The sequence below is a fragment of the Nerophis lumbriciformis genome, linkage group LG09 (genome assembly GCF_033978685.3).
Source record: "Nerophis lumbriciformis linkage group LG09, RoL_Nlum_v2.1, whole genome shotgun sequence".
In the NCBI taxonomy this organism is placed as follows: Eukaryota; Metazoa; Chordata; class Actinopteri; order Syngnathiformes; family Syngnathidae; genus Nerophis; species Nerophis lumbriciformis.
The window spans coordinates 38,889,337-38,906,046 of record NC_084556.2 but is presented as its reverse complement, the minus strand read 5'-3'; the positions used below and the strand labels follow the sequence as shown (position 1 = coordinate 38,906,046).

Genomic DNA, 16,710 nt, shown 5'->3' with positions numbered 1-16,710 from the left:
TCCCCGGAGGCCTCAGTCAGGGCAAATAATATTCAATGCAATACTTTAGCCTCTATTGTTCTACGCGGCAAGGTTGTCCTCTCAGCCCATTGCTTTTTGCTCTTGCCATTGAGCCTCTGTCAATAGCGTGTCCATTAATCCGCCTATTACAGGCATATGTAGGCACACATGGAAGTGAAAGTCTCTCTCTACGCAGATTACCTCCTTCTGTATGTCTCGGATATCTCTGTATCAGTCCACTGAATACCCTTTGAGCATTTGGACATGTTTCTGCTTACAAATTGAATTTGGTAAAAAGTTAAATATTTCGTACATTTTCTGCTGCAAAGGAGTATCCCCTGCACAATTTCCTCTTTTAGAATGGCCTTGCAAAATTTCACATACCGGTACTTAGATGTCCAGGTTACTCGAATGCTTGCAGAGCTTTGCAGCCTGCATTGAACAAGGTGCCCTGTCTCAATGCAGCATTTCAGAAGCTCTGGCTGACTGCTAGGCCACTTCAAGCACTCACCACTAGCTTGCAGCACATTTGTGTTACCCATACAAATACGTTAGAGCAGGGCAGATTGAGCCCAGTTTATAATTTCCTGTTATACAGTATGCCAGGCAGCCTTGCACTAAAGGAGGACTATGTTATTGTTTACTTCATTACTCTAGTATACTCTGGACTAAAGCTGTGTGCCTTCATTGTTTTTGTAGCTGTTGTTTTGAGGCATGTTTAAACAAAATAAAAAATAATGCACTTTGTGAAAGTCAAAGTATAGTATTTCCTATAGTTGTAGTGGGTATCAGGATTATCTCAGGGAGAGTATGTCCCAAATTCCAAGCTGCTGTTTTGAGGCATGTTAAAAAACATAATGCACTTTGCGACTTGAATAATAAATATGGCAGTGCCACTTTGGCACTTTTTTCCGTAACTTCAGTTGATTTATTTTGGAAAACCTTGTTACATTGTTTAATGCATCCAGCGGGGCATCACAACAAAATTAGGCATAATAATGTGTTAATTCCACAACTGTATATGTCGGTATCGGTTGATATCGGAATTGGTAATTAAGAGTCGGACAATATCGGAATATCATCAAAAAAGCCATCATCGAACCTCTCTACCATAGATCAAATATGTTTACCCCAGTAATATCATCAAAACTTACCTGACTGGATGAAGTCCTTGGGCTCAAATACTAGTGTGGCCTCAATAGCCATGCTGTAGTGTGTAGCATGCTGGGAATTATCTGTGCATGTGATGGAGGAATGCACAGTGAAGGGTTGATATTCTACTGAATTTGCATTAAATCAGGTTGTTTTAGCTAATAATAATGCTGCAAGATCTAGCATGTTGCATTCAATGTTTATTCCCATTAATTCCCATATATTCCCGTTAATTCCCATGGAAAGTTTCCAACTTTGAATATTCCCAGAATGTTGCAACCTTATCCCTGGGACCCTATTTTGAAAATTCCTAGTGCCAACACTGGGGGGGTTCATGTTGTTTCCATTGGTTTTTTCTTGTCCTGATATGGGATCTGAGACGAGGATGTTGTTGTGGCTTGTGCAGCCCTTTGACACATTTCTGATTAAGGGCTAAATAAGTAAACTTTGATTGATTCATTTTCCAATTGCATCCATAAAGGTTCATAAAATGATTTGTCAAATCTGATGTTTTCATGTGGCCGTTCACATTACTGAACATATTTGATTTCTAAAGTGAATGCAACCTGACCTGTATGCAGACAAGATGTCACATGCACTGTAGTGTTACAGAAGTAAACATGGCTTCAACATGGCTTCAGTAGGCCGACTCGCACATTTGTGGCAATTTTAAGGATTCTGTGCAATCAAAGTCAACATTTTCTGAAACGAGTTATTGCGTGTCAAAGATTAAGAAGGAAAAGGACAAATATTTTGGCTCTGGCAGGATATTTTGCTTCGATGTATGCTTTATATATATTGTACTTTAATTGATAATTGTTTATATTTTAAACTCCATGTTCAACATTTGTTTAACAGATTAAAACTCCAATTAGGGTTTTATTTTTTCTGTTTAAATCATGTCTATCCTTCCAAGCTCAAAAGAAACTTGGAACTCCTAACAGAAAATTGGTAACAAAAAGGTTTTTATTGTGTTTTATCAAAAGCAGAAATGTCCTCCAATTGTGGAAGAAGCCACATCACTTATGTCTTCTTCCTGTTTCCATTGTCAACAATCTTGTAGTGTTCCCCACCGGAATCTTTAAAGATGTTGTCTCTGTAGTATTGAAGCTCTTTAATGCTTTCCCCGATGTCCTCCAAGGCTCTGAAAAAGAAAACTAAATATGTTACCATTTACATAACTATCTATCTAGCCATCTATCTCCTTCCTCTTATTCGAAGTCAGGTTGCGGGTGCAGCAACCTAGGCAGAGAAGCCCAGACTTCCCTCTACCCAGCAAATCCCGAGGCATTCCCAGGCCAACTGGGAGACATAGTCTCTCCAACGTGTCCTGGGTCCTCCCCATGGCTTCCTACCGGTTGGATGCGCTTTAACACCTCCCGAGGTAGGCGTCCGGGAGCATTATGACCAGACGCCTGAACCACCTCATCTGGCTCCCCTCAAGGTGGAGGAGCAGCGGCTTTACTCTGAGCTCTTCCCGAATGCAGCACTTCTCACCCTATCTCTTAGGAAGAGCCCTGCCACCCGACGAAGGAAACTCATTTCAGCCGCTTGTACTAGTCTTCCTGGTCATAACCCAAAGCTCATCACCATAGGTGAGGATAGGAACATAGATCGACCGGAAAATTAAGAGCGTTGCCTTCCGGCTCAGCTCCTTTTTCACCACGACAGACTGATGTAGGGTTCGCATCACTGCAGACACTGCACTAATCTGCCTGTCAATCTCACAATCCACTCTTGCTTCACTCATGAACAAGACCCCAAGGTAATTGAACTCCTCCACCTGGGGCAGGTTCTCATCCCCAACCCGGAAATGGCACTCCACCCTTTTCCTGGCAAAAACTTTGGACTTAGGCTTGGAAGTGCTCATTTTCATCCGTTGAACTGATCCAGTGAGAGAGGAAGATCCTGGCCAGATGAAGCCATCAAGACCACATCATTCGCAAAAAGCAGAGACCTAATCCTACAGCCACCAAACCCGATCCCCTCACCGCCCTGACTGCGCCTAGAAATTCTGTCCATAAAAGTTGTAAATAGAATCCGTGACAAAAAGAAGCCAAGGCGGAGTCCAACCCCCACTGGAAACGGGTCCGACTCACTGCTGGCAACTAAGCTCTGACACTACACTGATCATACAGGGAATGGACTGTCACAATCAGGCAGTCCGATACCCCATACTCTCTGAGCACTCCCCACAGGACTTCCCGAGGTACACGGTCGAATGCCTTCTCCAAGTCCACAAAACACAAGTAGACTAGTTGGGCAATTAAAAAACTAATGACATCTGAATAATAAGGGCATCTAAAACATCCCATTACATTTTTGAATGTTCCAATACTGGGACAAATATGGAAAGTCTTTGCACTTTTGCAATAACACTATTTTCATATTTTGACAAGGGATGTGCAATATTTTTTCTTTTTCAAGCGAATACCAATACAGATAACTTCTTGCTTCTCAAGACCGAAGCAACTTATTTATGTTTCATTTCTTAAATTGTTTATTACACAGGTAACGTACAAGTATAATGGGAAAATAAATGCTGTTTCATTTTATCCGTTAAAATATCCATCCATCCATCCATTTTTTACCGCTTATTCCCTTCGGGGTCGCGGGGGGCGCTGGAGCCTATCTCAGCTACAATCGGGCGGAAGGCTGGGTACACCCTGGACAAGTCGCCACCTCATCGCAGGGCCAACACAGATAGACAGACAACATTCACACTCACATCCACACACTAGGGTCAATTTAGTGTTGCCAATCAACCTATCCCCAGGTGCATGTTTTTGGAGGTGGGAGGAAGCCGGAGTACCCGGAGGGAACCCACGCAGTCACGGGGAGAACATGCAAACTCCACACAGAAAGATCCCGAGGCCGGGATTGAACTCACTACTACTCAGGACCTTCGTATTGTGAGGCAGACGCACTAACCCCTCTGCCACCGTGCTGCCCCCGTTAAAATATATCCAATTATATTTCCAATCTGTAAAACATGAGAAAATGTCGTCTAAACATCCACAAAATGCCAAAATTTCAGACGGCCATTTGAATATTCCACTCTAAATGCCTTTGGCAATTTCCGTACGTTCGGAATCTGATGACGTCACACTGGAAAGGGATCTGCACTCTACCAATAATCAGCAGAAATGAATAACACAAGTCATCTAAAAACGGAGTCAATGGGGGCTCCTTTATTGTGCCTTTTTCTTGCTTTTAATAGCATGGAAAATTGTAACATTATCTTAAGTCCACTCTGAGTGCTTATTTGTCCGCTAAGTGCTCGATCCGGTGACGGCGCCGCAACCGAACATAAAGTTACGTGCAACAAAGGTAGCGGAATATGCTACCTTTTTGATTTTACGTGAATGGGTACCCGGTAGTGCCGACGGAATTCTGGCTTCACCTATGAATGTATGACATTCGGTACCCATCCCTAATCGTAGCAATGCTGGCTTTTCAGGTGGCTAATAGGGTTTATTGTGTTGAAGCGCAATTTTAGCAATTTTCCCTGCCCTGTGTTCTTATTTTTCATTCTCCACGACCTGTTTTGGTATGTTTTACTGTTTTCTTGAACCTCTGCTCAAAGCACTGATTTCCTCACCTGTTGCTGATTGAAAATCAGGAGACACACTTTCATTACGGATTATAACCAAGGAGGTATCTTATGCGTCTTAACCGGCACCGTCCATTGGACAACGTCGGTTCGCTGTACACTGTGCGGATGTATATGGTTTGGTTTTTGCTACATACAAGACAGTTTTTGTCCCTGGATCTAATTTTCTATGTCTGCCCAAATTTTTAATTCACCCAGGTTCCATTGCTTTGTCCAAGCAAGTGCGACCTATTTTTTTTCATCGTAATTTTTTTTTTTTTTTACCTGCACATTGCCTACCTTGTCTGCATCCTGGTTTAAATTTTTTAAGTGCCCAGATTTTTAATATGCATATTTCCGAGCATTAAATAACTTACTAAGTTACTACAGCATGAGTTATTTCTTACCTGTGAGTTGCCTTTTTGTGAGGCACCATCTTATATTCCACTGGGAACCACCTCCTTAAAGTTAAACAACAACAAATGAAATGCTTTCCATTTATAGTGTCACTTGTCACAATGAACATGATAAAATATTTTAACATCACAATCACCTGCAAAGCTCCTTGATGGTACTGACATCAATTATTCTGTAGTGGAGGTGACTCATGAACTGGGGCATATATTTCTCCAGGAACTGTTTGTCGGCATGCACAGAATTTCCTGCACAGAAAGGAATAATGATGCATAAAAAAAAGAAACCAAAGATAAAATTCTGCTGCTGCAGCAAAAAGCGGCTCACCAGCTAAGGGGCACTGTCCAGGTGGCGTGTGATGCCTGACAAATGATAGAAACTCACTCTCTGCTCGTTCAAATGTGATTTTACTGTCTCGTACAGCCTGAGTCAATCCTGACTGAGAAAAGAACATTTCATCATAAATACTGTTGATATAGACATCAGAAAATCTATACACCCCAGTTATATACTAGGTTTTTGTGAGGTAAAAATAACAAACATCAAGATGGTGTGGTTTATTTGAGACTTTTCATTCAAGGGAACAGCCTTTTTTTTTTTTTTTTTTTTTTGCCTATCATTCACAATCATTATGAAAGGCATGACGACAGATGTATTTTTTTTTAATGCACTCTAACTCATAAACGTAAATAAGTCAGTTTAAAGCAGAGCCAATGGGAAGCCCTCTATTCCACCCATAAAACACAATAAAAAAATACCGGTACTCCATTTACTTTTCGTGACTTGAATATTAACCAAGTACAAACCCCGTTTCCATATGAGTTGGGAAATTGTGTTAGATGTAAATATAAACAGAATACAATGATTTGCAAATAATTTTCAACCCATATTCAGTTGAATATGCTACAAAGACAACATATTTGATGTTCAAACTGATAAACTTTTGTTTTTGTTGCAAATAATCATTAACTTTAGAATTTGATGCCAGCAACACGTGACAAAGCGGTTGGGAAAGGTGGCAATAAATACTGATAAAGTTGAGGAATGCTCATCAAACACTTATTTGGAACATCCAGTTTGAACATCAAATATCTTGTCTTTGTAGTGCATTCAATTGAATATGGGTTGAAAAGGATTTGCAAATCATTGTATTCCGTTTATATTTACATCTAACACAATTTCCCAACTCATATGGAAACGGGGTTTGTATTAGTGATATTGTTATTATAAGCGCTAACACAGACAAACTATAGCAGCGTCGTAATTAATAGCTTGCTTACCAATGTTGATATTATCGACTGATCAGCTGCTTCCTTGCTCGTCAAACTTTATTCTAGATCATACATCATGCCTCTCACCTGGATAGAATGACAAGGACGTATTCCGGCAAGCTGATACACTTTGACAGTCAATTTAGACCAGGCGAGAACGACACGAAAAGACGCTTAGTTTTGTTCAATAAGTGATATTTTATTATGTTTGTTGGCTCTCAAAAAGTCTGCAGTCAGTAGTAATCAGTGAAAAAAAAGCAAACGTCAGTATGTGTTTTTAAAATTAATGTGCCGCGTATGCTTAAAATTAGCAAAATATGTAAATAATAAATGCTATTATGAATGTGCCTCGTACTACATTACATATATACTTACATCATGTATATAAAACCTTAATGGAGTTTTTTAGTTATTTTAAGGGTTTTATAGACAGAATTGAGCAGGTCCCATAGGCTCCATTGTAAGCAGTCTTTTGATCACTTTTATTTAATATTTAGAATTAAAAAAATACATCCATCGTCATGTCCTTCATAATGATTGTGAACAATAGACCAAATTCCCAAAAAGTGCTTGTTACACTTGCATAATTTAATGTGTAATTAATTGTATAATTAATGTGTTTAATCTTCACACTTCTGCATGTCTAATACTGTTTCAACTATAGGGAGTAAATATATAAGAAAAGATGAACAATCCTACAAAACGTTTGTCAACATAAATTATCGGTGTATAATTTGTTAAATAGGTTTTCACGATAATAGCAAAACTAAAAAATTTGTTCCCAGATCCAAAACGGAAAAAAAAAAAAAAAAAAAAAATTATTTTTCCAATTTCCGACTTTGTGAGCAATTGGTGAATTGACAAAAAGGACATATGAATATATAATGTGAGACATCACAAAATGAACATTGACAGCTGTTATTCATTTAGAAAATGTGAATCATTTATTTTTGGAGGAGATAAAAGGTAGGTTGAAAGACTAAGGTACAAAAATGTCCCTATTTACTATAGAATAGATTACATTTGGCTTATATATAAGATAGCAACCTAGAAATGAGTATTATTATTACTCTGTTGCAAGCTACATTTCGCATACATCAATTTTTTTTCAAGTAAAACTCAAATTCTCCCATTGGATTATTGATTTTAAATTATTTATTACATCATGAAATTTATGTGAATAAATGATTGCCTTATATGGCCAACTTATTTATTTTAATTTTCCTTTTTTCAAATCTCATTTGTATTGTCTCTTATCTTTAGTTTTACGGGTTTTGTTTGTATAAGGAATGTATTTAATTAGATGTATTTTATATTGCTATGTAAATAACTCACCCTGTTGTAAAACATGCAAAAAAAATATTGAATTGTATTGTATTGGAAGTGCCTTAATTTATTTGTATGTTGTATATGTATGTTAAATTTTTAAGTAAAAAAATATTTATTAATTCAGCGTTAATATTTGAATGGTCAAAAAGGTTAAGAACTACTGCCCGAGTCAACAACCTCAGTGATTCTTAATTCACTCATAGTGTGTGAATAACAAGGCCCTGAGCTATTTGCAGTCATCTAGTGGAAAATTATTTAACTGTACTTAAGGCACAAGCAGTCAACAGACTTATTATTCGTAGTAAGAAAGCAATTTTATTTTATTTTTTATATTTTTTTTTTACCATTAAAGAACTGGGAAAAATTCCCACGGCACACTAGTGTGCTGCGGCACCCTCAAATTGAAAGAATACATCTAAAATGGGTAACTACACCATCAAAATAGAGAAGTATTGCAGTACACTGTAAAAGTATGTACATATAATGATGATGGATTGGATTTATATAAACCAGGGCCCGCATGGAGGAAAATCTATTCCCACGCGGGCCGGACTGATAAAATCATGGCATAATAAAATTAAAAATAAAGACACCTTCAAAATAGTTTTCTTTGTTACTTTGGCACATTCTGAAAATATACACATTACAAATACCGGTAATCCTCTTGGCAAAACACTTCAAGTTAGTTGAACATTCTGAGGAAAAACTTAGTGCAGTTTCAAAAACACCATGAAGAACACAATGAACTTAGACTTTGTCTCAGTGTATTTACAAAGCCATTAAACTTTAAGCACTTCCTGTTAAGCAATCTCAGGTTAGAAAAGCAAACTAGTTTTTCCTCAAAGCGCAGCATTGGTTAGAACCACAACACATTCAAATACTACAATTATAATATAATCAAAACAATTGTCAAAATGACACTATGATAATCGAATTAAAGGTAACATAACTACAAACTCAACCAATGTGAACATAATAGATTCAAGCATGACTTAAAGCACCTCTTCCTGAGGGCGTTTCAGTGTTGTAACTTCACCTTTATTGTTAGTTTTTAAAGGGGAACATTATCACTAGACCTATGTAAGCGTCAATATATACCTTGATGTTGCAGAAAAAAGACCATATATTTTTTTAAACGATTTCCGAACTCTAAATGGGTGAATTTTGGCGAATTAAACGCCTTTCTAATATTCGCTCTCGGAGCGATGACGTCACAACGTGACGTCGCATCGGGAAGCAATCCGCCATTTTCTCAAACACCGAGTCAAATCAGCTGTTATTTTCCGTTTTTTTGACTGTTTTCCGTACCTTGGAGACATCATGCCTCGTCGGTGTGTTGTCGGAGGGTGTAACAACACGAACAGGGACGGATTCAAGTTGCACCAGTGGCCCAAAGATGCGAAAGTGGCAAGAAATTGGACGTTTGTTCCGCACACTTTACCAACAAAAGCTATGCTACGACAGAGATGGCAAGACTGTGTGGATATCCTGCGACACTCAAAGCAGATGCATTTCCAACGATAAAGTCAAAGAAATCTGCCGCCAGACCCCCATTGAATCTGCCGTAGTGTGTGAGCAATTCAGGGACAAAGGACCTCGGTAACACGGCAAGCAATGGCGGCAGTTTGTTCCCGCAGACGAGCGAGCTAAACCCCCTGGATGTCTTGGCTCACACCGTCAAGAGAAGAATATCGACCCTAGCTTCCCTGGCCTGCTGACATGAGGGTATGTCTACAGAATATATAAATTGATGAAAATTGGGCTGTCTGCACTCTCAAAGTGCATGTTGTTGCCAAATGTATTTCATATGCTGTAAACCTAGTTCATAGTTGTTAGTTTCCTTTAATGCCAAACAAACACATACCAATCGTTGGTTAGAAGGCGATCGCCAAATTCGTCCACGCTTTCTCCCGTGTCGCTGGCTGTCGTGTCGTTTTCGTCGGTTTAGCTTGCATACGGTTCAAACCGATATGGCTCAATAGCTTCAGTTTCTTCTTCAATTTCGTTTTCGCTACCTGCCTCCACACTACAACCATCCGTTTCAATACATGCGTAATCTGTTGAATCGCTTAAGCCGCTGAAATCCGAGTCTGAATCCGAGCTAATGTCGCTATAACTTGCTGTTCTTTCCGCCATGTTTGTTTGTGTTGGCTTCACTATGTGACGGTTAAAATCAGGCACTTTGAAGCTTTTTTTAGGGATATTGCGTGATGGGTAAAATTTGGAAAAAAACTTCGAAAAATATAATAAGCCACTGGGAACTGATTTTTAATGGTTTTAACCATTCTGAAATTGTGATAATGTTCCCCTTTAAGCCAAAATGCGTCCGTTCTCCCTTTTCTGTCTACACACATTGTCTGTTTGTAAGTACTCCGTGATTGTGCGCTGCCGAACATGCTCGTCAACCAGCAATGACACGACGTGACAACGACGGGGTGGGGTACCCGTACTTTTTAGAGGCGGTATAGTACCGAATATGATTAATTAGTATCGCGGTACTATACTAATACCGGTATACTGTACAACCCTATTTAACACTCACAACTTTCGTTGACCCCATGGTGGATTATTTTAGTTGTACTCAATATAAAAAAAGCACAGAGGCTGAATCACCAGATTTCGCAGAATGGTACAAAGTTTGTCACACACAATGTTTGGCCATCCGATAACAGAGACGGTATAAGAAAACTGGGACAAATTATTGGCGAAAACTGTCTCATTTACAAAGAGTGGGACATACGAAAACAGAAGTTTGGCTGTACCAGGCTGCGACGTAAAGCTTTGTGCCGACGCACGCATGTAAATGATGATCAGTCCCTTCAGGATTTCGCTGGCTTTTTTGTGATTGTTGCAGCCTTAAACGCCTGAATTTACGGCAGCTTTTTCAGAAATTTGCCTCTAAAGTTGCAATGTTCCGAGGCTTTTTTCTTACCTCAATAACATTAAATAAACTTGTGATTCTATGAATTTGTTAACAATGTTTTGAGTGACCTTTTTAACTTAACCTCAAAAAGCACATGATTTCAACAACAATTGGAAAACAAATACTGTATTGATGTTTTACTCGTTTTAAACCACACAGACTTAAAAGCAAAGACTCGATTGCAGCAAAAGCCCATACTTAGCGTTCATTGTCAAATTACTGTTCTGTTTTAAGTTATTATGACTAATAATAGTCATAAATAATTCTAATTACAGAAAGAAACACCACCAAAGACTTACCTATTGTCATGATCTGTGGTCTGGATCATGTTTTTTTGTTATTTTCGGTTGAAGACTCCATGAGTTCCTGTTTGCGCTCCCTAGTTTGTTTTAGTTTCCATGACGACCGATTAGTTTCACCTGTCTCATGTGTTTGATTCACGCACCTGCTTTTAATCAGAGACTATTATTTAAGCCTGTTTTGCCAGTTAGTCATCCTGATGACATTACTCTGTATTTGCTCTGTACATGTTCTTTTCATGCTCTGCTCATGCTGATATTCTTGCGATTGTTCTTTTCATGCTTCATGCCATGCCACGTAAGTTTTGTTTATTCAAGCCACAGTTTAGTGAGTTTTTTTCATGTTTTTTGCCTTAGCTTTCGCTTTTGTAGTACTTTGAGCTCAAGATTAAATCATGTTTTTACCTGCATGCCTTGTCCAGAGTAGTCTGTTTGCACTGGGAGAACGAACCATAGTGAGCTGTGAACCCCCGCATGACACTTATTGTCTGCTGTCTGCTCTGTCGTCCAAAAGTGGCAGACATTCTCCGTGTTTGTCATTCATTTATGTTCCAACCCCGCACGTTAAGAGCATTTCTGACTGTTGAGAGCAATTTACAGCGCTAATTATTGTTGATAAATGAGAGATTATTTTCACACATCATCTCCAACAAATGCTAAATGCTGCCTCTTTGCTATGTTCCTAATTGTCTTACAATGGATAAATAAACAACCTGGTCCTTAACACCACCAAGACGAAGGAGCTGATCATGGATTTCCGCAAGAAAAAAACAAACATCCAACCACTGTACATCAACGGGGAATATTTGGAAATGGTCTCTAACTTCAGGTTCCTGGGGATCCAGATCGAGGAAAACCTGTCGTGGAGTATGAACACCTCAGTGACCATCAAAAATGCACAGCAGAGACTTTACTTTCTGAGACTCCTCAAAAAGAACAACCTGTCACAAAAACTGCTTGTGTCCTTCTATAGCTGCTCAATAGAGAGTGTGCTGACATACTGCATGTGTGTATGGTATGCCAGCTGCACAGAGAAATGCACTTCAGAGGGTCATAAAAACTCCCATGAAGATCACTGGCTGCTCTCTCCCCTCCCTAGATGAACTGTACAGTGCCAGGTGCCTCGAAAAGGCCCAAAACATCATAAGGGACCCATCTCACCCCGGACATAAACTTTTTGAACTGCTGCCCTCGGGCAGGAGATACAGAACAATAAAATGCCGGACAAACAGACTTAAGAACACTTTTTACCCGAGAGCAATAGTGTCGCTGAACACAAGACGACAATAATGACTGTGCATGTGAGCTGTGTGCTTGCTATTTTTATGTATTTTTATCTATTTATCTATGTTCTTATGGTTTTATGTGTTATGAATTTGCACTAAATTAGTTTTTGCTTACAATTTCGTTGTACAATGACAATAAAGATATATTCTATTCTATTCTATTCTATTCTAAATGTTATAAAAAAAATGTATATAAACACATGTAAACTAGAAAGTCAGTGTTTGTATTTTACCCAAAAGGCTTAGCGCTTTAGACAGGAACAGGAAGTGGGTCTGAGCTCCACGGGAGGTGACAATTGTGCCATTTGAGCAACAAAGAGTTGATATATTGTTACACGTTGTTGAAACAAGAAACAAAAAAGATTTAATCAGACAAGTTGATATGCGTTTTTGCACAACGCTCAAGAGACAAATTTGATTGGCCAAAATGTGCTGGGAAGTTGCAGGAATTGGACAAAGTTGCGAGGCTGTGCAAAATTTGCGGGGATTGGTAACATTTGTGTAAATTGGCTTGATTAGGGATTTCTAGAGGGATTCATAAACAATTAAGAAATCTAAGGTTGTTGTTTGTGATGTTTTGTTATAATTAAATAATTTAAAGGGACTGTTTGCAACATTTACACAAATGCCTAGAGGGCGCTAACTTTTAAATGTAATTTAAATCAAATCAACTTTGTTTATAAAGCACATTTAAAATTTACCACAGGGGTAGCCAAAGTGCTGTACAATGGGCAGGTTAAAAGATAATACGAGAACCGAGCAAACACAACACAACACAAACAGAACACGATAAAAAATAAATAAAATAAAATAAAAATAAAAACAGTACATTCCGCCCTCTTACGACTTCGAGAATGTAATGCCGTACACTAGTCTAGTACATAAACTGTATAAGCCGTGCACGCGCATTAGCTTTAGATGTTGTTAGCTAATAATAGCGATTTGGATAATTAGTGTTATCTATCATTGAATGTATAGTCCATCTTAACCAACTCTCAACCAACTTAACCTCTAGGACTATTTTTATATGTGTGCACACGCTGCCTACGCCTACGTGTGGATGAGACAGGGTTAGTGACCACTGTAAAGACCAATCATTTTATTCGGGCTAGTACATTTTTTTACACAAACACAAACTTAGTCGTCGTGAAAATAGAGACAATTGTTAAACAAATGTTTTCTGTTAAACCACACATAAGATAGCCGCTGGTGTTTTTGTTATACTTTTTGCATTGAATAATGTTACTGTGTTAAATTTTCCTTGTGTAATGTTTTGCACAAAAGCAAAATGAAAAACACAGACTTACAGGTAGTTACACTGTAGGTAATTTTGATATAATTTTACAGATAATTGAGCTAATATTTTATGAGATTTGCAGACATCCCAGTGACAGATTGAGATCCAAATTTTTGTTACAACTTTTAATGCATGTTTTTTTTTTTCAGGACTCCAAACTGTTCGACTTTAGCAGCATTTGACTGCAGTGTTTGCAACCCACTTAGCTTACCATGCCGTGCTGCTTCTGACACCACTCTGGCATGGCCTCCAGTAGTTCATCAGGCTGCTTTATAATCAAGTTGGGCCCCTGCCAAGACAAAAAAAAAAGGAAGATAAAGAGAACCAGCAGTCACAGCATTTTTGGGGGGTTACCTCAGCCAAAATGTTTAAGTTGCCATCTGTAATAATGCACGCCATTTCGATGATTTTGTCCTTGTCCACGTCCAAGCCTGTCATCTGGAAAACACAAACAACACATGAGACATTTGCATGCATGTTATTGGAGATGACAAAATAGTAACTTTTTACACTAATGTTCATACAGACAAAGGATAACAAAAAGGATGAGGTAAAAGATCACATCAATTCACACTTTTCCATAATCACATTCAACGTTTTAAGTGCAATCACAGTGGCCTTGTTTCCACTGCACACCAAATCTGATTTTTATTTTGCAATTTCAAACGCTCCAAAGTGCTTCAAGTCTGATCTTTTGGCGTCAGATTCAGGCCACATCAGGAGGTAGTCCTGAATCCAATTGGAATCTGACTTTTTCAAATGTGACTGCAGTCTAAACGCAATGCGACCTGAATGTGATTTATTTCGTAGAGCTTTGGGGCAAGCTACGTCACTCATCACAACATCCGGTTTCGGTTTTTATTTAAGACAACCGAATTTTCAGTGCATTACTTGTTAATATTGCGCAAATAATAGGCTATATGTAATATATTCCAAAGAAATTGCAATTGTTGAAAGACCGTAATTGACACTGTGGTGCATTTGCTTACATCAATTCTTCCATCAATTTCTACCGCTTGTCCCTTACGGGGTCGCGGAGGGTGCTGGAGCCTATCTCAGCTGCACTTGGGCGGAAGACGCGGTACACCCTGGACAATTCGCCACCTCATCGCAGGGCCAACATGTGAGTTGAAAAATAAAGCTCCCGTAGATCCAAACTGATGTCCGTGTCTCTTCTACTTAACAGCCATAAAAAGATTACAACCATCCCAGATATATTACACTATATACATCCTTCCATACATTATATTATTGGGACGGCGTGGCGATGTTTTGATTGATTGGAACTTTTATTAGTAGATTGTACAGTACAGTACATATGCTGTACAATTGACCACTAAATGGTAACACCCGAATAAGTTTTTCAACTTGTTTAAGTCGGGGTCCACGTAAATCAATTCATGGTACAAATATATACTATCAGCATAATACAGTCATCGCACAAGTTAATCATCAGAGTATATACATTGAATTATTTACATTAATTACAATCCGGGAGGTGGGGAGAGTGTTGGGAGAGTGGCCGTGCTAGCTACCTGAGGGTTCCTAGTTTGATCCCCAGCTTTTACCAACCGAGTCACGTCTGTTGTGTCCTTGAGCAAGACACTTCACCCTTGCTCCTGATGGGTCGTGGTTAGTTAGCGCCTTGCATGGCAGCTCCCCATCAGTGTGTGAATGTGTGTGTGAATGGGTGAATGTGGAAATAGTGTCAAAAACGCTTTGAGTACCTTGAAGTAGGGCTGGGCGATATGTCGATATACGCAATATATTGCGGGTTTGTCTCTCTGCGATATAGAAAATGACTATATCGTGATATTGGAGTATACGTTCTCACGCAGTTGCTTTTAGCTGCGGGCATTACACTACAGGCTCCTCTCACTCTGTCTTGTCGCTCCTTCTCACAGACAACAAGCGCACCTTCTTACACACGTCACATACTGTCACGTCATACATCACATACGTATACGCCCTCCTTGAGCAGAGAGGTAGCATGGCTTGTGTGACATCATGTTTTAAACTAATTGCTTGTTTTAAAATGTCTCTGACAATCTTGCACTTTCTGTTTTGAAATGACATGAATGTTTGTGCCACTGCTTAATAACTCTTTAATAAATACAGTTTTGGTAAATTGACTTAGTTGTGATTTCCTTCTCTGCCTGAAAGTCTAAAAGTAGCATATATTAATGCAGTATGAAGAAGAATGTTTTAATGTACACATAGAATCATCATACTGCTGTGATTATATGCATCAAGTGTTCATTCAAGGCTAAGGCAAAATATCGAGATATATCGTGTATCGCGATATGGCCTAAAAATATCGAGATATTAAAAAAAGGCCCTATCGCCCAGCACTACCTTGAAGGTAGAAAAGCGCTATACAAGTATAACCCATTTACCATTATATTACTTTCACTTAAAAAAAAACACTCATTTTTAAAGGTGTTTTTTTTGTGTGTTTACCAATATATTTTCAAAGCTACTGCAGCTTTTATCTCTAGTACGCCTCTACAAATTGAGTAAACAGTATAACGTTTGTTTTTCCACGGTGGTACGCATACTGAACAATAAAACAATAAAATGGCCTCTATCTTGAAATAGTTTTCCAGTTTGTAAGCAGGCTAAAACAAACCGATGTATAAATGCTTAGACGTTCTGTACACCGTAATAACAGAACAACGACTGCGTGACAAGTTTACGTTAAAGATGAAGACAACAATATTAGTCGTGCAATGTCAACGTTTACACATCGTGTCGTTAAACATTATTATGCCTCTTTGCTTTTTCTGCTGTCCTTACTTGCCTCAAGATCCACCCACACCATCTTCTGGGACAAAGCGGTGCTCATATTTTTTCTACAGCGCCTTGTGATTTGAAAACCGAAAGTAAAAACGCGGCAATTGAAAAGAAGCATGGATTCCAGGACGAGCAAGTCACCAGGCTAGTGGAAAGTAAACTCAACCGTACCGGAAATGCTAAGCGAAAGTGACGTCAGTCATTCAGGCGTCTTTTGTATATATATTATAATAATTATTTTAATTACATTAAGGCCTACATCAATGATAACCAGTCGAATAAGGGTATTTAATAGAACTGGATTCCTGTAGAGAGAATCTAATCCCTTCTCATCTAGATTTGACAGATGCGCCG

The 16,710-nt window shown here is 38.8% G+C and overlaps 1 protein-coding gene across 2 annotated transcripts; it reads right to left on the bottom strand.

The window, feature by feature from the left end:
• Positions 1-2,100: 2,100 nt before the first annotated feature.
• Positions 2,101-16,560, bottom strand: smfn (small fragment nuclease). Of its 2 annotated transcripts, none has more exons than XM_061961539.2 (7): positions 16,364-16,560; positions 13,918-14,001; positions 13,775-13,852; positions 5,486-5,597; positions 5,298-5,406; positions 5,152-5,205; positions 2,101-2,296 (listed from the first exon to the last, which is right to left on the bottom strand). In XM_061961539.2, the coding sequence occupies exons 1-7, from the start codon at positions 16,472-16,474 to the stop codon at positions 2,176-2,178; spliced, it is 669 nt and encodes a 222-aa protein (XP_061817523.2). In that variant the 5' UTR covers positions 16,475-16,560; the 3' UTR covers positions 2,101-2,175. The 2 variants fall into 2 exon arrangements, with proteins under 2 accessions (XP_061817523.2, XP_061817524.2); XM_061961540.2 differs by having other exon boundaries at positions 16,360-16,499.
• Positions 16,561-16,710: the final 150 nt, after the last annotated feature.